This window comes from Phyllostomus discolor, chromosome 4 (genome assembly GCF_004126475.2).
Source record: "Phyllostomus discolor isolate MPI-MPIP mPhyDis1 chromosome 4, mPhyDis1.pri.v3, whole genome shotgun sequence".
Taxonomy (NCBI): domain Eukaryota; kingdom Metazoa; phylum Chordata; class Mammalia; order Chiroptera; family Phyllostomidae; genus Phyllostomus; species Phyllostomus discolor.
In genome coordinates this window covers 119,619,790-119,646,556 of record NC_040906.2, presented here as the reverse complement: position 1 = coordinate 119,646,556, position 26,767 = coordinate 119,619,790, and the positions used below count along the sequence as shown (strand labels likewise).

The window sequence follows — 26,767 nt, the reverse complement described above, 5'->3', positions numbered from 1 at the left end:
TGTTTGCTAAATCTTTGTCCAGCTATTTTCTACTTCAGAGCGGGTCCGCACACAGGCTGAAAACACATGTATGGTATTGATGTCAATGCTATATCCTATTAATACTATGTCATGTTAGTAGGAAGGAGGAGGAGTGAGAGGTTCCAACTTATGGGTTGTACGGAGACTTCTTTTGTCCCTGAAGAAAGCGGTTCTTAAAAGACAGAGAACAACATGGTGGTAACTGTCATTTGGGATGAGAAAGAAAGAAAAGAGAAACGGGTGGGGAGTGGGGAGCAAAGGAGGGAAATACAGAGTGTAGAGAAGTGGGTGCCTACACTCGCAGAGGGACAAGAAGGCAGTCTCTATGTCCTCAGAGGGAAGTAGCCACAATAAGGCATAGCCATACTGTTGAGGGAACTTGACCATTCTAAAGAAGGAGGCAGCCCGTCTGTTCGGACATGGAAAGATTCAGTGATGCAGCATGAGGAGGGGGACACAACCCAGCCACACACAGTGTGTATGGCCTGTTCCCTTTAGACGAAACTGAAGCAGCCAACCTGAAGTATATAAGTGTGTGTACGGGTAAGGGCTCAGGGCAGGTCTGCACCAAAGTTAACAGCGAGTTTGTCCAGGGGATGGGTGGATTTGAGCAGATACTTAAACATTTTATTCTATTTTGTGGTTGTTGGAACTATTATAAGAATGCTTATTATAAAAAAAAATAATGAAACAAGAACAGTATTTCAACAACAAGTGCCAGGTTGGAAAAGAGGCAGAGGAGGGGCTCTCACAGTGGAACTGGGCTGCTTCCAGTGTGTTTCTCAGGATCAGAGAACATTCAAGCCAGAGGAGTCTGGCCTTAGTTCAGGGGGTCCAAAAGTTGGTGGGGCATCAGAATTATTCAGAAAGCTTAAAAACAAAACCAAACACATTTCCGGCTCCATTGCAGAACCATGTGACCCTGGGTGATGGGACTGAGGCTATAGATTTTTTGAAAAGCTTCCCAGGTAATTTTGTTGCTGCACCCGAGGCCTGAGGCTTTGGTGGAGCTCTGATTTAGTGTCCCCACCTCTGTATGAACGAGAGAATGGAGGCTCTTCATCAGGTAGGATGCAGCTTTGGGTGTTCACTTTTCAATGACTATGTCTCCTGATTCTCCGTCAGGTGTTTTCCCTAACGGAGGCTTTTAGGTATCATCTAAATTGTTTTGACAGTACATCTTATAGGGAACATTCTTAAATATTGTTTTTGAACTCGATTCTCACCCTCCCTACTACCCATCGCTTTACCCTTTGAATTGGCTTTGGGAATGATTTTTATATGATTTTAATTTTCTTGGAAACCAGAGGGTTGCCACCAGACTAGCAGAAAAAGCTATAGTTTTAGATCACGTGTCTTCATTTGACTAAAAGGCCTTAAGAAAATAACTTTTCTCAGGTGTCACCTCTGTCTCTGTTAAGGGAAAAGGACATTGGTACTTCTTTCCCTGGGCAGGGTTTCAGTGAGGATGAACAGCCCAGGGACAGTCTCTTCAGCCTCGTAGCAGGGGGAGTAAACCTTCCTTCAAATGAATTCTTACTTGGAAGCCCCCTAGCCAATTGGCAAAGCAGAGCTGCTGTGTTTGAGGAGAGATGGGGAGCTTGGGTCTTGCCTCCTGTTCCTGCCCTAACGCGCACCCTCCTGGCCCACAGGACAGCCCCAAGAAATGTGTTTGGTACTATGCCCTCTTGAGTCCAATTTGAAAACCATTGATTTTTTCCTCTTTCTCCTCCCATTCATAATTATTCCCCAGATCCAGCTGATCTGGCCTCTCATATCTGTTGCCTTTCCTTCCATGGCTTCCACCCTCTACATCACCCCAACATCACCTTTAAGAAGGTTTGCACATCTACTGTGTTCCCCCACCACTTTCACTGTCCAGTCTGCAGCCAGACAACTTTTTTATTAAAAACGTGATTGTACGCCTCTATCCCCAACCTCCAGTATGAATGTAGTGATTTCTCATTGCATTTTGGGCTGGGATCAAATTGTGAAGTCTCTCCAAGTGTAGCTGTGGCCTCTGTGTTGCATCTGGACGTAGAGCCACACCAGTTTCTTAGTTGCTGAGCTGAGCTTCCTCTGCTTCAGACTTTTGTTCTGGGGCTCCCTCTGTCCAGTCTGCTTCCACTAACCCTGTCCAGACTTATGTTCCGCTCCTCCATCCTTCAGAAGTGCTCCAAAACTTTTCTCTAGTATTTCTGAGCTGGGGAGTGCCTGCTAAACCCTTTCTCACAGGACGCTGTTTCTCCTTCTCTGCAGTAAACTCAATTCTAATTAAGCAATTACTAACATAATTAGTTGTTTCTGTCTGTCTTCCTTTAGAAGGTAAATACCATAAGGGCTGGAATAGAGTTCTCTTACACACACATAGTAGGTCTTTAATAAATGTTGTCCAGTGCTTTCATGGTATCTAGTTTGTGTACAAATCGCGTGTCTAATGCTCAGCTCAGGTGAGATGGCCGAGGCATGTTGTGTGGTAGCTCTGTTTGTAGGAGCTGGAATTGCCTGTTGTAGGATGAGGTAATTTAATGGTCCATTTTTTAGAGCCATATTGTCTTAAGTGGGTTACCTAGTATGGTGCAGTTTAAAGAGCCCTCAGTTTTGCTTTAATTAGAAACTTGATCAGCTATTCTAAGTGAACAAAGAACTAGAAAGTCCACTTAATGAGTGGGGAAGTGTATGGGTAAAATGGGGTTTGGAGGTGGGTTTTGTATCTTGCTTGGAGCCCTCCCAGTAATCATGGGACCAATGCAGAATGTGGTAGCATTCGTTACCTTGAGATTTAGAGATGTATACTCTAGAGAGAAAAATGAAACCATAGGAAGCCAGTGCTTAACCCCACACCCAGACACACACACAGTGAACACGTGACCTCCCGTGCTCATTCCTCAGAGCCACCTTCTGGGTCTGTGTCTCGCTGCCTGTCTAGCCTCCCTGCCTGGGTAGGGGGGCAGACTCAAGGCCCTCTTGAAAGTCTTTGGCATATCAGAGTGATGTTTGGCTCTGCCCACTGCTCTCTGGCTAGATTGCCTGTTCTGTTCTCTGATTTCATTTAATTTGCACAAGTGTCATAACCTGCCTCAGGGTTATTCATACATCTTTCAAACTTCAGAACACCGTAGCTCTCTACAGCTGCTTTTGCCCTTAGAAACTTGGAGAAGTACAGAGCAGAGCCTCTTTTGTAACCTCTTGGGTTGCGTCCTTATCGTTGGGTAGGTTGGGAGAAGGTGTGCCTTCATGTGCTTGCCAAATGGCAGTTGGGCTCCAGGAGATAGATGGTCATGAGTTTTCTTTCCTTAATCAGCTGCATCTGCTATGCTTAGAAGGGGTGACTGGGGCTGATTTTGTAAGACAAGGTGCAAAAAAAGCCAGAAGTGAAAAGGGATGTTACTGCAGAATTAGTTATCAAGCAAATTATTTTTCTTGAGTCCAAGATGAAGTTAATTATCTTAACAAGAACATCAACTGTCTTTTTTGGGGAGGTCTTAGATTAAAGAAAAGATTAATATATTCTCATAAACTGAAAAATTTTCAGTATTGTCATTTAACTGGAGGCAGCTCTGGGACAGGGCAAAGGACTTTAAGGGTGATACTTATGGTTCAAATAGTTACATTTGAGGTAGAGGAGAATTGAACCTTGGGCTGGTTGTTTCAAGGTGCTAAGGAGACAGAAATTCTGACCATTTTGAAAAAAATTCTTGCTTTATTCTCTCAGTTACTGATACAGAGACAAATTGAGAAGGAATTTGCCATGTTGGGTAGCTGGTATTTGAGGTAGCCATTATTTTCTTGACACATAACCTCTCTCCGTTTTGTAGAAGACATTGAAAACTTTCTTGTTGGACCCTCTCAATCTTCATTAATGCAGAAAACTCTCTTTTAATATGTATTCTTAACCGTCCCCCCACCGCCAAGGACCTCTGGATTTAGTGCCACAAATATAATTTCCTTTTTTCCAAGTTTTCATTCTAAAAGGTAGTATAAAATTCTGTCCAACTGGGTGAAGTTTCTGTTGCATGAATTAAATTTAGTGCCCACTGCACCCTGGCTGAGCCCAGCACTGTGCTCGCTCCTGGGAGGTTGCAGGTCCGTTCTACTGACCGTGGCCTTTAGAGGCTGAACAAATAGGATGCGCATCTAAAAGCATCAGCTCTTGATTAAAGCACATTAAGAATGCCAAGGACCTAACTCTGTTTTGCAAAACAAGCAACCCAAAACCAAGCAAACAAAAAATACAGCATTGCATAGATGAAACATTTGGAAAAAATCACACCATGTCTCTAGGTTAACTGCAACCTGGTGCTGTGAAAGTAGCAGCTTGAATAGATAGATGCCAACCTACTTTTCAGTTGTTTTGTCCTGGTATCAGAATATGGTGATTTAACATTTGGATCAGGGAAAGGAAGATAACTAAGTAGTCAGCAAGTTGTTTTCTTCTTACATTAGGATGTTTGACTTCTATACAGCATTTTAAATAGAAGCTACACAGTGCATTCATGTTCATATTCTCCACTGATTTTTATAATTGAGAGGTATTGTCAGCTTCATTTTCCAGTTGGAAGAAAAGGAAGCTGAGGCAATGGTCAGGCAAGGAAACCAAAGCTTCACAGCTAGGAGGTCAAGCCCCAGGTGGAATCAGAGTCTTTGTTTCTCTGTTGTATAGTAGCCTAGTGTTAGGAAGATATGGTCAGATTTTTTACTAGAAATGATAATGGTGGTGGTGGGATTGTCCCATCTTTTATTCTCTGTTAATATGTAACACCTTCTTGATTATTGTTCCTCTCCCTCCCTTTTTATTTCTTTCAGCTTGGATTCCTCAGCACCACCTCTGCTCAGCCAGAACAGAAGGCCCCAAATCTCACTGGCAAATATCACCACATTGACCGTGCCACTGGCCAGGTGCTAACCTGTGACAAGTGTCCGGCAGGAACCTATGTATCTGAGCACTGTACCAACACAAGCTTGCGAGTCTGCAGCAGTTGCCCTGTGGGGACCTTTACCCGGCATGAGAATGGCATAGAAAAATGCCATGACTGTAGTCAGCCATGCCCATGGCCAATGGTTGAGAAATTACCTTGTGCTGCCTTGACTGACCGAGAATGCACTTGCCCACCTGGCATGTTCCAGTCTAATGGTACCTGCATTCCCCATACGGTGTGTCCTGTGGGATGGGGTGTGCGGAAGAAAGGGACGGAGACCGAGGACGTGCGGTGTAAGCAGTGTGCTCGGGGTACCTTCTCTGATGTGCCTTCTAGTGTGATGAAATGCAAAGCATACACAGACTGTCTGAGTCAGAACCTGGTGGTGATCAAGCCAGGGACCAAGGAGACGGACAACGTCTGTGGCGCACTCCTGTCCTCCAGCACCACTCCGCCTGCCCCTGGCACAGCCATCTTCTCACTCCCCGAGCACATGGAATCTCATGAGGTCCCTTCCTCCACTGATGTTCACAAAGGTAACTTAACCTCCTGAGTTCTCTATTTGACAAGGGCTTGGTACAATGGGCTTGTACCAAGGATGTTTTCTCCATTTTGTATATTCCAAAGTCACCCCTTGATGAAGGGACTTGCATTTTGTGGCCAATTAAATCTGGCTTCTTGGGACCTTTTAGAAACATTTACACTCAGAAGTTTTCAAGCAGCTAGAGGTATCGGATATCTAAGAACTGGGTCACATCAAGCTAGAAAATAAGAACCCAGTAAAACAAGGACAGTGTATGGCCTTATGTAAGTCACTGAACTTCTGGCCTTGGTTTCAAAGTTGTCAAATAAATGAATGATTTAGATGTTTGAGGTCACTTCTGGATTAAAAGTTTTCCAGCATGGAGTCAGCCCTGGGTAGATGCAGGGAGAATGTCAAAAGGAGGGAGAAGGGGAGAAGATAACAAAACAGGTAGAAGGGAAGGATGAATTTTGGATTCAAGGTTAGGCAAAGGCAGGAAAATAGGTTAGAAACTTCAGGAAACAAGCAAATTTGTATCACATTGAAGATAACTAACATTCACATCTGGAAAATAACGTTGTTGTTTTTTTCAAATGATTCTAACTTGGTGCCCTTCATCAGGCATCTCCGTTTTCCTCGGAATTCACTTAGAATCTCAGGCAGAATATAAAATTTAGTCTTTATTTTCAAATCCCTTTTGGTTGAACTTAATAACTTTCATGAGATGATAGCCAACTTGAGTTGTGCTTTCTAGCATGATATCACGTGTGGTTGTCTTTGATCTTTGTGATAACCCTGTAAGCAGGGCCTTTTTACAGCCGCTGTTTTGAAGGGAAGAAACAGGCTCAGAGAACTCCGGTGACGTGACGAGGTTTTCTCAGTAGCTGATACAGGCCAGGTCCTATTTCTTGGGACTCAAATCTCTGGCTTTCACAACTTGTTAATGAAGACAACTTGTGGAAGCTTCTCTGAAAGAAGTCCACTAAGCTGCCAGGCCAAGTCTTATTTAATCTATTAACACAGTATTCTAAGGAAGTGTCCTGCCTTTTTTTATTCACTGACCTGTCTCACCAAACCTTTCTTTGACTGGTCAGATTTGGATTTGAGTTTGAGCTTTTTATCTTTATCTCAGCCATATTCTCAATTTTACCCTTGCGTTATGAAAGGTGGGAGAGGAGTGGTATAAAGGAATTAAAAGGATAAAGGAATTAAGTTTGAACTAGTAAGACGATTAAGAGTCCACTAAAGTTCTTAACATACATACATCTGCTCAGGGTGTGAAGCACAGGAGAAGCTGCTGTGAGAATGCCCTACGTTTTGGCGTGAGGAAGTGAACCGGTTTAGCTGTTAAGCTTAATTTCTACCTTCTACTAAAGGTGCTTTTAAGATCTTTATGGAAATGTGCAATATAATTTGTTCTTAAGCTCCAAAGGGCATCTCTTCTTTAATTATTGGGCCTGGTTTGGAGATCAGCAGGAAGAGGAGGGAATGTGTAGATCTCCAAATATAGAAAAGCTCTTCCCCCCGTCCTTACTCTTTTTTTTCTAGGCACGAACTCAACAGAATCCAACTCTTCTGCCTCTGTTAGACCAAAGGTACTGAGTGGCACCCAGGAAGGGACAGTCCCTGACAACACAAGCTCAGCAACGTGGGAGGAAGGTGTGAACAAGACCCTCCCAAACCTCCAGGTAGTCAACCACCAGCAAGGCTCCCACCACAGACACATCCTGAAGCTGCTGCCGTCCATGGAGGCTACTGGGGGCGGGAAGTCCAGCACACCCATCAAAGGTGCCAAGAGGGGCCACCCTAGACAGAACCTACACAAGCATTTTGATATCAATGAGCATCTGCCCTGGATGATTGTGCTTTTCCTGCTGCTGGTGCTTGTGGTGATTGTGGTGTGCAGTATCCGGAAAAGCTCAAGGACTCTAAAAAAGGGGCCCCGGCAGGATCCCAGCGCCATTGTGGAGAAGGCAGGGCTGAAGAAATCGATTGCCCCAGCCCAGACCCGGGAGAAGTGGATCTACTACTGCAATGGCCACGGTGAGCTTTCTTTTCTCCTTGCTTACAGATCCCCTGCCTCTTCTTCTTCCCTTGTCCCTGGTATCTGAAGGAGTGGGAAATGCAAAGTCTCTGGAATCTGTTTTGTATACTAAGTGCTATTTGATCTAGTTGTGTTATGAGAAATGAGGTGGTCAGCATTTGATGCAGTGCATTCAGAGAGAATAACCACTCTGTCCTTTTCTCTCCTGGCACATTTAAAGGAGCGTATTACAAAATGAGAGATCTGAGAGGGACTTCTAGGGACTTTGTGTAGCTTTGTCAATCAACACTCGAGAAGGCTGCATTCGGAGAGATGTAGTTGCAGCCTTGAGCCAGGCTGGCTGTTTGTTCAGGGCAGATGGGACTGGCTCCTCACTAGAGCCCCCCTTTGACCTGGCTGGGTTGCTAAGAAAGTAAAAAACCACTGGTCTTAAGTTTGCTGTTTTGAACCTGAACCTTGTTTTTAGAGTCCCATCCTTTTTGCCCAAGTACTTCCCCCACCCGTCTTACATTTTTAGGACCCCATTTCTACCAGGATAGGAAGGTCTTTTAGCTTACAGACACCAGAGCCTGATACTGGTGGTGGCTGTTTGAGGCCGGGCCCCACATCTACGTGGTAGTCAGTACACAGTGTGTTGATATGGGTTGGAATATTTGTTTTTCCTTTTTTGAAGGCCAAAAATAGCTTACGGAAGTTGCCCTAGGAGCTGTTTGGTGTGAGGATGGCAGTTTTCAGATTGTGGCAGTAACTTCCCTTTCTTTAAATCCCAGAGTGAGATTTCAGCCTGAAATTTTGATAATTCTAGTTAGGTACCCTCTTGCCCCTTAATGGTAAAAGTGTTAGGCTAACTTTCTGAAAACAAAACAAAACAAAACAAAAATGATTTGACTTTTTGTATTGAGTCTTATAAATGTTTATACCCTTTGGTCTAGCAAATTTGGGGGGAATCTATTATAAAGGTATAAACTGGAAGCACAAAAAAAATTTTTAAGCACAAAGATCCTAAACTTTTAACTCAGCATTATGTATAATAACTTGATGCTTGAAATAGTCAAAGGGATAGTTTTAAGGAAATGACTAAGTAAATTATGGCCTATCTATAATATGGAATATTATATTGACATTGAAGATTCTATGAATTTTTTGACTGATCTCATAGGAAATTGTTCACATTAGGTTAGAGAAAAGAAAAAAAAAAACAGCCCAGACCATACAAGTCATGTAATATAACCCCAGTTCTCTTAAAACTTTGGAATAAAGACCAAAAGAAAATAGGCTGAAATGACAGTGCTGTTTCTTCAAGTTTGGTGGGAATAGGAGAGATTTATGTATGCGTTATTTTTTCTTCTTCATTAGTTTTCTTTCCCCAAATTTTCTAAAATAAGCACATGCTACTTTTATATTCAAAAATTTAGAAAAAGTGAAAAGAACAATAGCAGCAGCTCATTCAGCTTCCTTTTGCTGATTTGTGTAATAATCAAACCAAGCGAAAATCCGACTGAGACAGACGTGCTCCTGGGGATGGAGCCTGCCCAGACTTGACGCGACTGTCCCTTGCTGGCGGCCCAGCTGGGCAAGGACGGCATCAATCCCCTCCTCTTTAATAAAAGGTTTTTTTTGTTTGGATATAATTTCAAACTTAGTGGAAAAATTGCAAGAATAGTACAAAGAATTCCTGTATACCTGTGCCCAGATGGACCTATGGTTAACATTTTGCCCTTTTGCTTTGTATGATCTCTTTATATAAAAAATAGATTTTGTAAATGATAAAATATGTATAATACAGAATAGTTTATTATATAGTATACAATATATATTGTCTATATACACACATGTACATCCGTAGAATAATTTTTCTGATCTCATCCCTGACCCTTTATTTTTATCTCTGGTATAGGATCTGGTCTAGGGTCAGATATTTCTTTAAATTGCCCTTAAAATGACCAGTTAGAACTCTTGTTCTGATGCATCTAATTAGTGGAAAAGTAGTAGAGAACATCCTGCTGGATTATGTAAACATTTGAAACTCCTCTCTCATTATTCACTTTATTAAAGAAATGACTATTCCTTTTTTGTTTTTAAGATTTTTTGTTTATTTATAGACATAAGGGAAGGGAGGGAGAGAAACGTCAATGTGTGGTTGCCTCCCACACACCCCCTACTGGGGACCTGGCCCACAACCCAGGCATGTGCCCTGACTGGGAATTGAACCAGTGACCCTTTGGTTCTCAGGCCAGCACTCAATCCACTGAGCCACACCAGCCAGGGCATGAATGACTGTATTCCTTTAGTAGTTGAATTTATGGAGTAGATTATGGTCTGCTATATTTCTGAACTCTTTCACAGTATAGTTTTCAGAATTTTTGAGGACACAGTTATCAAAGTATACGATGCTTATAGATTCTTATGACCATGGTAATGCTGTAAACTACTATGCCTGTGTTGTTCAAACAATATATAGTTTTGTAAAACAAATGGAAGTGCCAAATCGAACAAAGCCCGACCATACTTTCTGTGAAAGTGGTATCTCAGAAAAATGCTTTCCCAACTAAATCCAAATGCAGTAGTTCCCCCTTAGTTGTTTCAGTTACCCATGGTCAACCGGGGTCTAAAAATATTAAATGGAAAATTCCAGAAATAAACAATTCAGAAGTTCTAAGTTGTATGCCATTTTGAGTAGCGTGGTGAAATCTCATGCTGTTTTGCTCCTTCTGGCCCCGGATGTGAATCATCCCTTTGACCTGCATCTCTGCGCTGTAGACCTACCTGCTCTGTAGCCATGTAGTAGCCACCTCAGTCATCAGGTTGGCCGTGGGGATTCCACAGGGCTTGGGTTCAGGTAACACTTATTCTACTTAAGAATGTCCCCAAACAGCAAGAGTAGTGATGCTGGCAATTTGGATATGCCAAAGAGAAGTTGTAAAGTGCTTTGTTTAAGTGAAAAGATGAAAGCTCTCGACTTAATAAGGAAATTTAAAAAATCCTACGCTGAGGTTGCTGAGATCTATGGTAAGAATAAAACTTCTGTTGTGAAATTGTGAAGAAGGAAAAAAGAAGTTTGTGCTAATTTGCTGAGAGAGAGATCACATTCACGTAACTTTTATTACAGGATATTGTTATAATTGTTCTATTTTATTATTGTTGTTGGTAATCTCTTATTGGGCCCAATTTGTAAATTAAACTTTATCATGGGTATGTATCATATGTATGTATACACACAGTAAGTATATGTAGGTTTGGTGCTGTCTGCAGTTTCAGGCACCCACTGAGTGTCTTGGAATGAATTAATTCTCTGAGGAGAAGGAGGGACTAACATAGTCTCATTCAGGTGCCTCTGTCTTTTCCAAAAGTTTAAAGCTCCTCCTCCCAGGTTTTTTCATTGGGATGTTTATATTTAAAGTATTTTTCTAAAGAAGGTCTATTCCACCCCCCTACCCCCCAGATTTTTGCTCTCAAAGGTTCAACCAGGTAAAATACCATCACAAAGAGAGGTTCTGTTTAGTGAAAACCATTCCAGGTGCTCGCGGAGGCCTGTAGAAGCAACATCTTGTTCTGATTGCACTGAGTTCTGGGCAGCAGATAATCCCTATAATAAGATCTTTTTCTGGTCCTTGTCCATTTGTGAGGATGAGAGTGGGGATAAAACTGCAAGCCCTGGGTGTCCTCTCTAAGAGATCGTGTAGGACCTCACTGATGCCTGCCTGCCTTACGCAGGGCAGGCCCTGCTCCCGAGCACCATAGACTCTCAGCGCTCTGAAGCCAGGCCATAGACTCCTGTCTTTCTCCACAACAAGAACCTCTTTCTTTGGCTCTATTCACTCCTCTCTGCCTACCACAGACTTACGGTTTTTAAAGTGGAACTCCACAAAACTGCAATCCCATGTCACAGAATCCTAGTACTGGAAGCCCGAGATGAGACCCTATGTGGCCAGGAGGATGGGAGACTGAGGGTGCTGTGCTTTTTTGTCTGTTCCTTCCTTTGTGAAGCCAGAGCCACTATTACGTTTAGTAGATGGGGGTTGGAGTGTGGCTTCTCGCAATGTGTCTATTTCAGCAAAAGGTATTGGAAGTCCCTTCAGGATTTTCATACACAAAAATCTTAAGAGTTTTTTAATTCTGGATTCAAGTGTCATTAAGATGTAAGTCTGTTGCTAATTCTTAATTTATGTTTTTGTTGTTTAAATAAAACTGTTTCTTTTTGCAGTATAACCCCAATGTTACAGGGTGAGTGGGGTTCCAACATGTTGAATTTTACTTAAGATTAGTGCGAGTTCATGTTAATTGGAAGGTTACATGGAAAACAGTATATTTTGTCTGATCTGTTTTGTCACATAGAGCGCAAAAGTAAAAGTAGTGAAACTGAGTCCACATACAGCTGGCTATAACGCTCTCAAAACAGTTACTCCAGTCCGTCCTTAGAGCTATGGAAGACGCAGAACCATGGTCCAGTCCCAATTGAGAACGGGGTTGGCTGAGAACAGAACCAACTGCTGTTCTCTCATTGCTCTTTCTGATACGGGTCCTTCCTCGTGAACTTTCCTTCCTTTCTTCCTCTCCTCCTCTTTCCCTTCCCCACTTCTCTCTCTTCCCCCGCCCCCTCCTCTATTCGCCCTTTCCTCTGACTATTTGGAAAAAATATGAAGTTGGGTCCCCAGCAACCTGTTGCCCCAGGGAGTCTGAAGAGATGTTGGAGAAGCAGATTAGGAGTTGAAAGTGCCTGAAATTGCTTGTGGAGGAGGTTCTGCAAGGTGATAAAGGGAGCAAAAAACACACAGTATGTCTGCTCAGTCATATTTCCTTTTCCTTTCAGACTTCAGGCTATGAAGAAAAGTAGGGTGAGAGACAAAGGAATTGGGCTTATTTTGTTTAAAGTGGCTTAGTTCCTAATTAGCACATTCTTAGTCCTGAACCATAGGGAGACAGTAAGCATTTGACGGGAACAGTAATCCCTTCTGGTGTAGTTACTTCAAGTACATGATATGTAAGGACAGCATCTCCTTTAAATTGACTGCAAAAGGGATTGTGAAAGCAGCTGGTGCACTTTCTCAAGCAGACTGCTCTGTGCCTGCAGCAGCAAAAGGGCAAAGGCCTCAGTCTATAGAACTAGATTCTAAGGTTCTATTCCTTAATTCCTTCAGCTCTTATGGTCATGCACTGTTTAAGTGTTCGGTATGTGGTTTGTCTCCCCACATTGCTTATAACCTCTTAGCGAGCAGACCAATAACACAGGGTTCCAGGAGGGGTGGTTTGGATCTGTGCTGGCTTATAGGGTAATCACATGAGCTATTAAATTTAAAACTAAAATTAGCTAAAGTTAAAAATCCAGTTTCTCAGTTGTGGCAGTCACAGCTTCAGTGCTCAATAGCCATATGCTGCTGGTAGCTGCCGTATTGGATAGGACCGATACAGAACATTGCCATCATTGTTGGGTGGCACCCGTCTGCAGCACCCATGCCTTACCTACACACTTAACCTTTTCAAGGTTGGATGGTTTTCAAGCTATTCACCTATTGGATTTTTATCCTTTGAACCTAGAATGATCATGGTGTTAGGGATTTAAACATATAGTAAGGTGGGGTCTTTATACTAAATTGCCATATAGTCAAGAGGAATTATTTTTTGGAGCTAGAGAGGCTTCCATGAAAGCAGTGTTGTGAAATAATGTGGAAATCTGCAACAAAAAGATTGCTGATATACCTCCATCTGATGAGCTTCTTTAAAGTGGAACACTTTGGCCCTGAACACTAGAGAGCAGGGTGGTGGGAAGAGAGGAACCCGGTAATTCAAAGGCTGAGGCACCTTAGGAAATGCTTAGGTGTCTGTGTTTAACCAGAGTGGAAGTGGAATAGCCTTGTGAGGGACCTTAGGCCGAGAGCTGTGGGAGTCCTGCGGTTGGGTCAGAGGTGGGAGGGAGGGAGCTGTGAAGGCAATTAGTACTCAACCTTACTTTTAGTAGTAACTGTTCCCCAGTCCCTAAGGGATAAGCAACAAAGTAGGACTGTCAGGTATGTGGGGGAGCTTGGAAAAGGTGGCAGGGTGATAACACGTTACTTAGCCCCAGTGTTACCTACCGGACAGGAACAGGGCCCAGAGAGGGTCTGCCTCCCGCTGGCTGGTAGCATGTGGGTTCTTGATTTCGTGCAGGAAAGGTTTCACAACATGAGTCGGGGTGACTTTGAGAGTATGTTTATTAAAGCTGGGGAGAGTGAAACAAGGAAGGGCTTAGGATAGAAGAAGAAACAGGTGAGAGCTTAGGCAGGGCTTGTTGGGCTCTGTGGGAAATACACAGTGACGGAGGTGAGCCAAGGCGGGGCTGCTGTTGCTTCACTGAGAAGTCAGAGAAAAGGGGGAGACAGGCTCGGGGTGGGGTCAGCCTGGAATGCACGGCTGCTGCTCAGTACCTAGCTGCAAGCCTTGGGAGGGGACCCTTAGAACCGAGGGAGATAAAACACACTGGGAACGAAATGGGGGAAAAAGGCCTGGGTGTGAGGCTTTTAAAGGCTAGAAGCTTAGGGGGATCTCAATAGAATAGTCATCAGCTTTATGCTGATGCACTAAAATGAGATTTATTCCCTTAAGTTTCTCCGTCCTTCCATGTGGTTGGCACAAATGGTACTGGTTGGATTTCTTCTTTTTTTTTTAATCATTTTTTGTTGTTATTCTATTACAGTCGTCCCAGTTTTCCCCCCTCTGCCCTCTTCCACCCATCCTACCCTTCTCGGACTTGTTACCTCTCTCCCCGAGTAGGGTGGTATAAGTTAATTACCCTCTGGTTGAAGAGAAGCAGTGTGAACTATTTACTCTTAAGTTTCCTTGGTTAGGGAAGACAGGACTTTGTGACTTGCTGGATGGCTTGTAAAGTGCTAGACAGTTTATCTGTCTCAGTTTCCCTATCCCACGTGTCTTGCTTATGGGCCTGTCTCACTGGGATGCGGCACAGGGCAGTGAAAGAAGAGGGCGGATGAGTCAGGTTGGCCTGGGTTTGGAATAACAGCGCTAACTTCATAACTACGTCAAGCCACTGAACCTCTCCTCAGTTTTCTCATCTGTACTGTGGACCTAAGTCCTGTCTGTCTCATGGGGTTATTTAGGAACATTGAATGAGATCATATGTGACATTCGTAAAGCTGCTAGCTCAGCTTCCTTTTCTGTCTCTCCTCCCACGAGAAGGTCAGAGAGTTAAGCTGTACTGAAGCCTCCGTGGAGAACTGGGGGCAGGGCAGAGGGACAAACAACTATATCTAATTCAACCAAGTAGGAATCTATTAAGGGTCAAATTTAATGAGTCATATGGACCAGGGGAAGTGGCTGCAGAGAAAACATCTGCACTGGGAACTTTGGCCATAAAATGCCTTGAAGGCCGATTGCCTGGTACAAAAGAAACTGGAAAAAGACAGTGTGTCACATGTAGTCTGATTCTCAGCATTCTAGAGGGTGAAAGGAAGGACCTTTGCCCACTTGGCCTGCTCCTGCAGGGTGAGGAGCATGTGCTGAGGTGATGGTGCAGCCTGGGGAACTGGGAGGAGGGAAGCACGGGGTCGGGGGCAGGGAATGGAAACCTCAGTAGGAGACAGGTGGAGGGGGGCAGTGCTGGCTGGGAGAGGGAAGGTGTGCAAAGGGAAGGACCTGGTGGCCTGGTTTGCTCACCGGTATGATGAAGCTCTTGGATTCAAGTATGTCTAACGTCTCACTCCATTCTAAAGTCTTATCCTTCAGTGATGCAAAAATTGAAACTTGAAGCTGAAAACAACTCACAACCAAACACTTTCCATATCTCAAGCTAGAAACCCAAAGACAAATTTAAAGTACAGGGCAGTTGGTTTGGTGGTTGAACCTCTTATTTGCATAACTTTGATGTCCTAATCTGTATGTCAGAGCTGTTCTTAGGGGAAACAAGACAGAGGAAGATCCAGGACGCAGTTTGCTTAGAGCACTTTATCTAAAAGGTTCAGACACTGTCCTCGAACCAAGCTATATTTTAGACCCCGAGTTCCTGGTAACATATATTTTATTTCTTTCATCCTGTCGCCTATCCACAACTCCCTGCTCAGTCAAAGCAAAACATGACATCGTCTCAACTTACCTAGTTAACATACAAACATGTCCCTTCTCGTCTGTTGTTTAGGTTTTACTGGTAACAGCCTCGTTCCCTGTTTCATCCTTATGAATCCCAAAAACAGGTTCAGGAAGAACGTTCCCTTTTCCTCTTCCTCTTAACTTGTGGCTCCTCCTTTAGGATTGGCCAAGTGTGGGAGAACTGTTTTTTATTGGGGGCTGTGAAGGGAATGCATCTTCTACATTATCAACTCTGCAGACTTTGTCCTCTTCCCAGACTAAGCAGTAAGACGCAGTCCGATTATTGGAGTGGAATGTGATTTTTTTTTTTGTAAAAATATACAAAAAATTTTGTATTCAAGAAAACAATGTGAGTTTGCAGTGGTTGCTTAGGTGATAGATGTTGAGTCCCTGGAAGCTGTGCCTTGGATATATTTGAACAGTATGAACAGACTCTTCAATCTGGTTTCAGGAATGACTAAAAAAACCCATTTCATCTGACTTATTAAAACTGCCATATGCAGTGTTTAGAAATGAAGAGCAAATGAAGTGTGTTAGGAATTTGACAATAAGTACTTCTCTCCTTCATTATTTTTTCTAAAGTGAGGGCATGGGGTGTTTGCTCCCCCTGACACAGGGCACAAGGTGATTTGGGGGGTGCCGAAATGACATAAATCATGACTACTAATATATTTTTCTAACCTCATAAGAAAGGTTTCTGCTCCCATGAAATTTCCATTGTTTAGTTTTCTTTAACAAATACCTTTATCATGCTTAATAAGTGCCATATCTGGTTCTAAGCATTTTTAAAGATTAACTTAATTTTCTTAACCTATGAGGTAGGCCACTATCATCACCGTCCCCATTTCATAAATGGAGGACACACATAGAATAACTTGCCCGAGTTCTCACACCTGGAAAGTGGCTGTGCAGACTTTAAACTTGGGCACCAGTCTGACTCTACGTACTACCCCTTGATTCTTAGAATCTGGATTTATAAAAACCCAGATTTTTATATTTCCAGGTTAGAAATTTCCAGGTTCTGTGGTTTATTATTATTTTTTTTTACCACATTCAATCAAGAAAAATTATTTTCCTTAGTAACAAAACCCAGCTTGTTCTGAAATGAAACAGCTACAAAATTGTCATCAACAAGGAATGTTCCTCTGTAGAGGTCGCTGTGATTCCCTACTTTTTTTCTGGGATTGCTTGAGACGAAAAAGCCAGATATCCAATGGCTGAAGGTCTGAGAGCTATTTTTTTAGAATAAGGGCTCTTTCAAATAAGTCAGAGGTGGTGGAGCCCTGCTAACTGAACTCACATCTGCTGAACTTGCTTTTCTCAGCACCAGGCAGCAGCAGCAGCTAGAACCATAGAAGCCATCCCCCTCTGCCAGAAGACTCCTTGACTAAAAATCCCAGACAGTCATCCTGTCTGTCAGCCCAAATTTCCTATGGGAAGTAGACTTGAAGTGTAAACACCAGGAAGCCGGGCTGAAGGGAGCAGATTATTCCCTCTAAGAGGCTGCTGTGTCCTAGCACTTGCCCCAGTGCTGTCCCAGCCACAGTCACTTCACAGTGGAAGAAAGAGGTGGGCTGTTTTTACCCACACCCCACCTCTGCCTTTTCCAACTTTGCTTCCAGTAAAGCCATTGCCAGCAGACAGCACCTTTTTGTTTTACCTCTGGATGTTTGAGGATTATGAAGCACACAGAACTGTTGCAGGAGAAAAAGCCTTATTGCTATAGCTTAAAAAGCATTATCTTGCCCTGGCTGGTGTGGCTCAGTTGGTTCGAGCACCCTCCCCTAAAGGAAGGGTTGTGGGTTCGATTCCCAGTCAAGGTATATAGCTAGGTTGTGGGTTCAGTCCCCAGGTGTGTATGGGAGGCAACCGATCAATGTTTCTATCCCACATTGATGTTTCTCTCCCTTCTTCTTTTTCTAAAAGCAATGAAAATGTCCTTGGGTAAGGATAAAAAAATTTATTTGAAAGCATTATCTCATGCAGTGTGGCTGGCCAGAGAGAAAGCAGCTGACGTGGCCTTTGCTCTGGGGGTTGAGGCTGCTCTTTTCCCTAGGCCCACCCACCAATGTCGTCTTCCTCTGGGCTTTAGAAGAAAGGTATTTGTTTTTTAGATGTATATTTCATTTTATAATTTGTCTACCAGCATTTGAATTTAAGCTATTTGGGATATTAAAAAGCAAATCAGTGTTTTCCCCACCTAAGGCTAAAATGCAAATAAAATCCTTAAAAATTAGTGTCCTCAAGGCAAGCTGGTGAGGCATTATGCATGCAGATTTTGCAGAGGATGAGGAGTTTCTAGAATTCTGTTGATCATATTTCACGACCAGTTGGTTGTAAACATTGCAGTGTGTGTACAGAATTCCATGTGTTTATTAGGAGTGTTGATGACATGTTGAATTTTAAAAAATAAGTGGGTTCAAGTTTATAAATTAAAAAGAAACTTTATTCGTATTATATTTCATAAAGTCTAAGTCGCCATTGAGTATGAGGCACACCATTATTGATACACCACTGAGGAAGCCCCGCTGCAGCCAAGCGTGAAAAGGCTGTGATTCAAATAGGCGTTCAGACATCTTAGAGTCAGTGAAAGCCGGCTGCATTCTTGCCTCTTTTCCATAGAGTGACCACAAGATTTCAACTGTGATGTCAGCTGTGTTGTTCAGTTCTCAGGTTTCCTCTGCTTGGCTCATGGGCAGCATTTGGTACCTTTATTCCCTTTTCTTTGAAACATTTCCTTCCATTGGCCTCCAGGACACTGAATCTGCTGGTTCTCCCCTCTCTGGCCGTTTCTTCTTCAGCTCCTAGCTGCTCTTCAGCTCCTGGCTGTTCTTCAGCTCCTGGCTGGTTCTTCTTCTTCAACCTGCCTTCTAAGCAGTGTAGAGTCCCTGGCTCAGGACATGCAACACTTTTCTGCTTGCACACTCTTCCTCCCTTGATGGCCCCTGGCTTTAAAATACCCTCTATATGTTAGTAATTCCCAAATGCATATATTCAGCCTGGGTCTTGTACCTGAACTTGACGTGCAGATATCCTCCTGCCTGCTTGATGGAGCAACCCTGGCATGTGCCCTGACTGGGAATTGAGCCGGAGTAAGTCAGACCATGTCATTCTCTGGTCAGAATCTCCAGTGACTTTCACTACACTCAGAGTTGCAGCCTTGATGGCCCAGTGTGACTGCACTCCCCGCTCTGTGGTTCTCTCGGCCTGACTCCCACGTCTTTCCCCTGCTCACTGGCACCAGCCTCCTGTTCCTCCTTGTTTGTGCCAACATCATTCTGTCCTTTGCGCCTGCTGTTCCCTCTTCCTGGGTATGCCTTCCCCTGGACATCTGCAGGGCTTCCTCCCTTACCTCCTTCAGCTCTCAATTGGAAAGTTCGACATCAGTGAGGCCTTTCTCTTAGACATGGGGGAAAAGACCCTGTATCTAAAACCTGAGCCCTGCCCCCTCCTCTCTAGTTCCCCACTCTAAATTTTCTTCTTAGCACACCTCACTATCTAACACACTAAGTATTTTATTACTTATTTCCATTATTCTCCCTGGAATGAATGCAGGTTTCAAGGAAAGGATTTTGTTTTGCTTTGCTCACTGCCATGTCCCCGGTGCCCAGAACAGTGTCTGGAACAGAGGAAGTGCTCACTACACTTTGGCTGAGTGAATAAATGAGCAGCTTCAAACACTAACTGAGACAGGAGGAGGGAGGCATTTTTAGTTTTGTGGGTTTTGTTTTCCCCTGTGGAATGAAAGAAAGGATTATTAGTTTTTCTCACAGCCTCAGTGATATCTATTCCTTCCATCTGGAAAATTGTCTGCTGTTTTGGTAGCGTTTGTCATTGGTAAACATTCCACCCATTAACCTCATGAGACCTTTGCACAGTGCTTTTTAGTATCTCTTGAGATTCATCTAAGTTTACAATGAGTGTCCATTGAACCTTCGACAAGAAAGTGATTACTTTTTTTTAATCCTCACCTGAGGATATATTTACTGATTTTGGAGGGGAGAGAGAGAAGGAGAGAGAGAAATAGCTGTGAGTGAGACACATCGGTTGCCTCCTGTATGTGCCTCAACTGGGGGACTGAACCTGCAACCTCGGTCTGTGCCCTGATTGGCAACTGAACTCGTCGCAGACTTTTGGTGTGTGAGATGATGCTCCAACTAACTTTCAGTCAGGGAGAAAGCAGTATCTTTTAACTCAGAGCAAGAAGTCAAGTTCCTGGTGCTGATAAAGCAGTTTCCTGTGTGATGCGTTGGGAGTGGTTCCCGTTGATAACCATTTTTAACCGTCCTATGATATGTACGTTACTGCAACAACACATCTGCATCAGAGACTGTTGCTTTTAGGAGCACTTACTCTGTTACCAGGCCAAACAGACTATTGCCTGAATGGCTTATTTCTGCAGGAGGATTTTGCTGCAGTGGGAGAACCCAGGAGAACTTTGCCCCTGCTGAGCTCTGGTTCCTAATGTGGACATGGTGGACAGCCCTCAGTGAGAAGGGCACCACAGAGGGAGGGGTTGTAGCACAGGAAGTGGGTTCCTGTGCCAGAAAGCTCAAGTTCCACCCATTGGTGACCACTGTGTGGGTCTTCCTTGTCATTATTATAGAGACTGGAGATCTGGCAGGGCCCCGTGGCAAAGGTGTGATAGTATATGGCTGTTCAGGTAGTTAGTGGCTTGTTACAGAGGCTAATGAGATGGTAAATGGTGGGGGCATTCAGGCAAGAGGGGAGAGATGTCAAAAAAGGCTTTCATTCATTCATTCATTTATTCAAAGATACTGATTTTACTTCTATCCTCGGCTAGGCTCTGGGAGGTCCTGGGGACAACAGTAAATCAAAACAGACATGGGGCTTGGGCAGAAGGTGGTCAGAAAATTACCATTGTATAGGGAAGAACATCGATTCTAGGAATGCTAAAGTCAGGCTTTAATTCAAATTTCCAAACCTGACCTACATTGTTCTGAATATACATTGCATCCATCTTTGCCCATGTATCTGTCATGTGTAAGCCTGAGGTCACAGCACATGCTTACATGCCTGCGGTGGGTGGCTGGGGTCAGGGTGGTGGTAAAAGGGAAGTAGTCTTGAGCTCATGTCTCCTGATCCCCACGTGCATGTCTCACAGGCTGCTGTGTGTGTGGAGAAACCAGCACAGGGAGAACTGGGGAGTTGTCTGTCCTGGGAGGAGGTTGTATGTTAATCAGCTCCATGGGAATTTTCTCTTCATTTGTCTCTCTACCTCTCTTTCTGAAAGAATAATGAGGACTGACATTACATTTAACAACTATGGGGGATGCCGTGGGAATGCTTTGATCTTTTAAATGATGAACTTTTGATACTATGAAAAGGCTTTCTTTAAATTAGATTTCTTTTCCACGCACCCTTTCCGTGTGGAGCCAGGTTGTACAGCAGGCAACCCGGAGTGCTGCCCCGTAGGCTGTAGCCGGCCTTGGTTTCCTGTCTCTGGCTCCGTTGCCACTGCCCTACGTATCTCGTCCAGGGGAGGCTTTCCTACGGGCTCTTAATGATGGCAGTCATCTCAGATATTTTACCTCCAAAAGCAAAGAGCCATAATACCTTCCAATTACAAAGGTCAGGCTTCTGTAAAAGAGCAAAAACCCTTTTTTGCATACTGCAGTTCATGTTGAGCTTAAAAACGAAAGAGCCTCACATTAGGGTTGTCACCCAGATAGTATATAACTCAGGGTTTTAGAATGCACTGGAAAACGCTGTTTCTTCTGCAATCACCCAGCTGGTCACTGCATGCCTCTCTCCCTCACGGTGGACCTGGGCGGTGTCCAAGGTGCCTACTGCTGTGTGGTCCTGCGCTGGACAGGGACAGCAGCAGTGTTTTGTTTTCACATTTGCCTTTTTGTGGATGGTGCCCCTCCCAACCCATACTGGTGAGGCTCTGGGAAGCACAGGAATCCAGGATTCTGGTGCTTGGCTTCATTGTTCCTCACCTATAATCCTGGTGTTAAAACCTCTGTCTATGTAGAGCTCCTCCTACCTTTCAGGTGAGCTGCCCAGTGATACTGTCCACTCAGGGATGGAATAGGCGGGGAGGGAGAACCACTATGCACTGACGTGCTGTGCTTGATCGTTTTAATACTTGATTCCACAAACATTCATACCTACCCTGTGAGATATAAGAGGTGGTATTTTATTGATGTGGACATTGAAATCTTAAGAGTTTGTCATTTGCCCAAGGTCATGGAGTCATGTCTTGTAAATGCAGAGTTCATGATTTTTTTCACTACTTGCCTCTTGAAATTGACAAGCCATTTGCCTGGGCCAGGGCCCCCTGAGCCCACGTCCCTCCTGGCAAAGTGCAGGCCCCGGTTTATTGGCCTTGACCCCTTCAATAACTTGTTTAGAAACTAGCCATTCCCAGCACTCCAAGACCTGACATCATAGGAAAAGGAAAGTTAAGCTACATGCCTCTCTGTCTGTCAGCACTTTGGTGGGTTGAAGGTTGTGTTTCTTTTCAGTCTAAGAAAAAAAAAAAGACTTGATATCACATTTAGCTAAACAGTTCAGGTCAATGCAACACTGACTGTTTCCCATCTAAAGGAAAACTCTTAGGACTCTGATGGGGCAGAGATGGTGTCTATTTCACCTACTGTCATTTCAAATTGAGGTTAATAATTGGGGTGGAAACTTTCATTGGGGTGTGTGTTTGTGTGTGTGTATGTTTTCCTTTAACAAAATGCTTTTCTAAATCGAATGCCATTTGATAGTCTACCTCTCTTTAAGGGAGGTCATGGGGGAGGATCTCAATAGAATATTCATCATCTTTATGAGATTTATTCCCTTAACTACATCTGTCCTTGGGTGTGGTTGGCAAAATGGCACTAATTGGATTTCTGCTCTCTGTAGCTGGGAGTAGAGTGATTTATAAGCTATTCACCCTCTGGTGGGGAGAAATGTAAACCTTTTACTCTTAAGTGTCTTGGTTATAGAAGATGAGATTTTGTGATTGACTAGATGGCTGTAAACTGCTTGGCCGTTTAAATTGTTATAGTTTCAGGTGTCAGTGAACTACAGCACTTACAGTATCCAGCCCACTACTACCTCTCTGTAAATAAAGTTTTAATTAGAACACAGCCACACACACCACGGCCAGCCCCGAGTGTACTCATACACACACTGAATGGCCATGTGCTTGGAACCTGATTCCAGTGAAGAGCAGTGCTCCTGGGCAACATGGCATTCCCAGTTACCCACAGCAGAGGCACTGCTAACTAGCTGGGTGACTTTGAATTGGACACCAACCACAGCAGAGGCACCGCTAACTAGCTGGGTGACTTTGAACTGGATACCAACCTTTCTCCATGAGATTCCTCATATAAAATTCAACACTCAAAAATTACATATTCCACATAACAGTATGTGCATATATAAAGTATATAAAAATACATGTTACATAAATATAGGTATGTGTGTTATAGACACAGCTTAAAAAGGAATAATAAAGTAAACATCAAATAAAGTGATAAAAAGAAGACCCTTTTTGTCACCACCCAGCTTAGGAATAGAACCTTGTGAACAGCTTCGAAGTTCCTTCTGTGCACCTGCCCGCTAACATCCCCCTCCCTCCCCCAGAGGAAACCATCTCAATTTGTTTTAATTATCCTACTGCTTTCCTCTCTAGTTGTATTTAGTTTTGCCTAAAACTCTCTTTCTAAAGAAAGAACACTTTCAAAGCCCATCCAGTTTTGCTTCATTGGTGTTGCTACAGTTTTCACTGCATTTTCTTGGTGATAAACTCTTTTTGTCTTTTTTTTTTAAATATGGTGTTTGTTTATTTATCTTTTTAGATTTTTTAAAAATTATTTATTTTTAGAGAGGGAAGGGAGGGAGAAAGAGAGAGAGAGAGAGAAACATCAATGTGCAGTTGCTGGGGGCTGTAGCCTGCAACCTAGGCATGTGCCCTGACTGGGAATCAAACCTGCGACACTTTGGTTCACAGCCCGCGCTCAATCCACTGAGCTACGCCAGTTTTGTCTTAAAAGTTCTTAACGGCTACCTGTCCAGCAGACACAGCAGCACACAGGGGCTGCTCAGTAAATACTCCTGAAATATTCCGCAGGTTTTTCTTTTTTCCTTGGTGGTAAGGTGAGGACAACGTTCATGGAACTGATGGGCTAGCTCAGACTGGTCTCCCTTCCCCAGCTGAGGTTTGGTGATGGAGTGCTGGGATAAAAGGCTGGTATCTCCAGAGGGAGCCATTGTCTCTGCCACCTTCAGATTTACAGCTCCTGCCATAGGAGGGGGCAGTGGAGTAGAACGTCGCTGACCCAGGCCGGCTCACAAGAGTTGGCTCACATGTTTTCACCGTAAGAGAATAAGATAAAACCTGGTTCACAAGCCTTACATTTAGCTTCTAGTCCATTTTAGTTTGAAGGACAATTTCATTGTATCTAGTCTTTGTGTTTTTCTGTTTTTCTTTTTTTTTTCCTTTATTTTGTGGCTGAAAGAAAAAGTATAAATACTGGGCTTTGGAAGAAGGAGCTGTTATTAAGCTTAAGCCTTTTCAACTCTGTAATTACTCTATAAAGGCTGTGTATTTGCATCAGAAATGCATTTAGTTTTAAGTAATAGTGCCCAGTATATGGAGCATTTATCATCATGGGGTACTTCCAAAAATAAATCAGCTCTATAGAAAATGTTAATCAGCTCGTCCCCAGGGACCATAGTGAATATCCCCATTGTACAAATGAGGAAATGAACATGACAGTTAGTGGTTTGCCCAAAGCCACACTGTCATTGGCATTATGAAGATTTAAGCAATGGACCCACATACAAGAAAACACAGTAATATTTTCATGTAAAACACTGTGGACCTTAGTCAAATTGACCTAAATTAAGATTCAGGGAGTAATAAACCTTTTGGTGTTTGGTACAATCTACCACATCGACCTAAAGAGCTGCCTTACTCTTCAAAGTTACCTGCGGGGGGTTTTGGAGGAGTCTGTTTGCCTGAAATGAAAAGCTCTGTATCTGGCTAAACATTGCTCTGAAAACTGAAAAGCAACTGGTTCAAGTATATTTTACACTGCCAAAGAAAACTGTGTGAGGACAGTAATGTCTCAATTTGTGGCATTCTACTTTTACAGTTGACAAGCAAGCAGCCTCTACTAAGAACTTCTGTTTCAAAACCATTTTTAGGAGGTTGTTTCAGGGTGTGTATGCAACCTTTTACATCATCTGCCTCAATGGGATTGCATGGGCAGAGTAAGGATTTATATTGAGGAATCACAAAGTCCTACATTTTCAGAGAAATTTCTGGAACTTATATTGCTATTGAGCAAAAATTGGTAGCTAATATCCCCCCCCCCCCAAAAAAAAAACTGATAGGAGCAAAAAGTTGTTTTTGCCTTGGTTAACCTCTAATTAATTGAAAAAGTCAATTAACCACAACAGGAAGCTTTTTATTCTCCTCTTTTCCTTTCCTCACTAAGGTTCATTTGGGAACATGGCCCCATTTTTATGAGTAGCAAGTGTTTTTTAAGGCATTGTTAACTGTAATAACTCTCGAATCAGGGCATGTAAGTATGGCCCCATTGGAAGACATGGTATTGACTCCTAGAACTCACCTACTCAGAGAACTCAGAGAACTCACCATGTAAACTACCAGAGTCCTATTTTGCGGTTACAGGCACACTCTATGTATAAATTTGGGCAAAGCCATTATGTAATTGAGGGGAGAAGATTCTGTGAAGATGAAGATACCGAAGCATGCTACTGAGGGAAAGCTGTACCTCGCAGAGGGTTGGTGCCACATGCCTATCCTGAGTTTGCAGATTCCAGGATTCAGTGTTGGCATTTCACCTGTATTCATCAAATTTAAGGACTGTAGATTGACACTGATTGAGTTTCTAAATGACTGATAAACCAGAATGACAATATATAACATTTTTCAGAAATTGGGCTCAATACTCAACCTACCTATCCTTTGTAACATTGAGCAAATTGTAAAACTTTTCTAAGAGTTTTTTTTCTCACCTGAGCAAATGGAATGTTAATGCTTTATCAAGCTGTTCAGTGAGCTAGTGTCTTAATGCCTGGAAGATAATAGCTGTTGTTATTATAATGTCATTTTGACTGTTGTCTTCATTATAATTGCATGTCAACTTAAATAGATCAGAAAATTGCTTGTTGAGCATAAATTAGAGCACAAGAAGTCAGGAGTTCTTAAGGAACACCTCCATTGGGCTTGAACAGCTGGGTGTGTTGTCAGCTGACAGCATGGATGTCCTCGCCGGAACCTGGACGCCCTTACCCCAGACAGGGCTGGATAACTCCACTGCAGTTTAAATCTGTGCCTTATCTTTTTTTACATTTCTTGAAGTCACCACTTTTTTAGTCTGGGAGACTCTGATTTTATTTGGTTCTATTTTTTTTTAGCAGCAACAAAGGAATCACTCTGATGACTTTGAGTTTGGCTTTCAAAACATCTTTTAAGGGTAATTTATTATATGGCACATCTGCATGACTTATTTATTTTATACTTTCAAGATTGCTCCTACTTCTGGTTTCACATTCAAGAATTGAAATTTGCAGGAGGGTGCTTAACTAGTCCCCACGATGCGCCAAGTGCTTGTAGGAGGCAATGCATTCCTTTGAGGTGAAATAATAAGTATACTGCTTTTAGTTCGTTATAACAGAGTGGCCTTATATAAAGACCTTCCCTCACATGTTTGTATGTATGTATGTATATGCATTTATTTATTTATTTATTGTTATTTTTATTTTGTTTCTGGAGCAGGTATTGACATTCTGAAGCTTGTGGCAGCCCAAGTGGGAAGCCAGTGGAAGGATATCTATCAGTTTCTGTGCAATGCCAGTGAGAGGGAGGTGGCTGCTTTCTCCAATGGGTACACCGCGGACCACGAGCGGGCCTACGCAGCTCTGCAGCACTGGACCATTCGGGGTCCCGAGGCCAGTCTCGCGCAGTTAATTAGCGCCCTTCGCCAGCACCGGCGCAACGATGTGGTGGAGAAGATTCGTGGACTCATGGAAGATACGACCCAGGTACGGTACTCCGGGTCTTTTGTATTTCCTACAGACGTTTTGGTTCCTGTGCTTTAGATTTTGCCGGGTATATGTAATAAGGAAATATAACTGATGTTAGGTGTTTAGGTATACTCACATGTATGTGCACATGCACACACACACCTT

At 43.2% G+C, this 26,767-nt stretch overlaps 1 protein-coding gene across 1 annotated transcript in view; it reads left to right on the top strand.

Annotated features, from left to right (window-relative positions):
- The window catches only part of TNFRSF21 (TNF receptor superfamily member 21), a 63,034-nt gene that overhangs the window by 14,785 nt on the left and 21,482 nt on the right, over positions 1 to 26,767 (top strand). Inside the window, exons 2-4 of the mRNA XM_028508970.1 lie at positions 4,828 to 5,476; positions 7,012 to 7,506; positions 26,355 to 26,620. Coding sequence (XP_028364771.1) covers positions 4,828 to 5,476; positions 7,012 to 7,506; positions 26,355 to 26,620 — 1,410 coding nt within the window. The remainder of the gene's footprint in view (positions 1 to 4,827; positions 5,477 to 7,011; positions 7,507 to 26,354; positions 26,621 to 26,767) is intronic.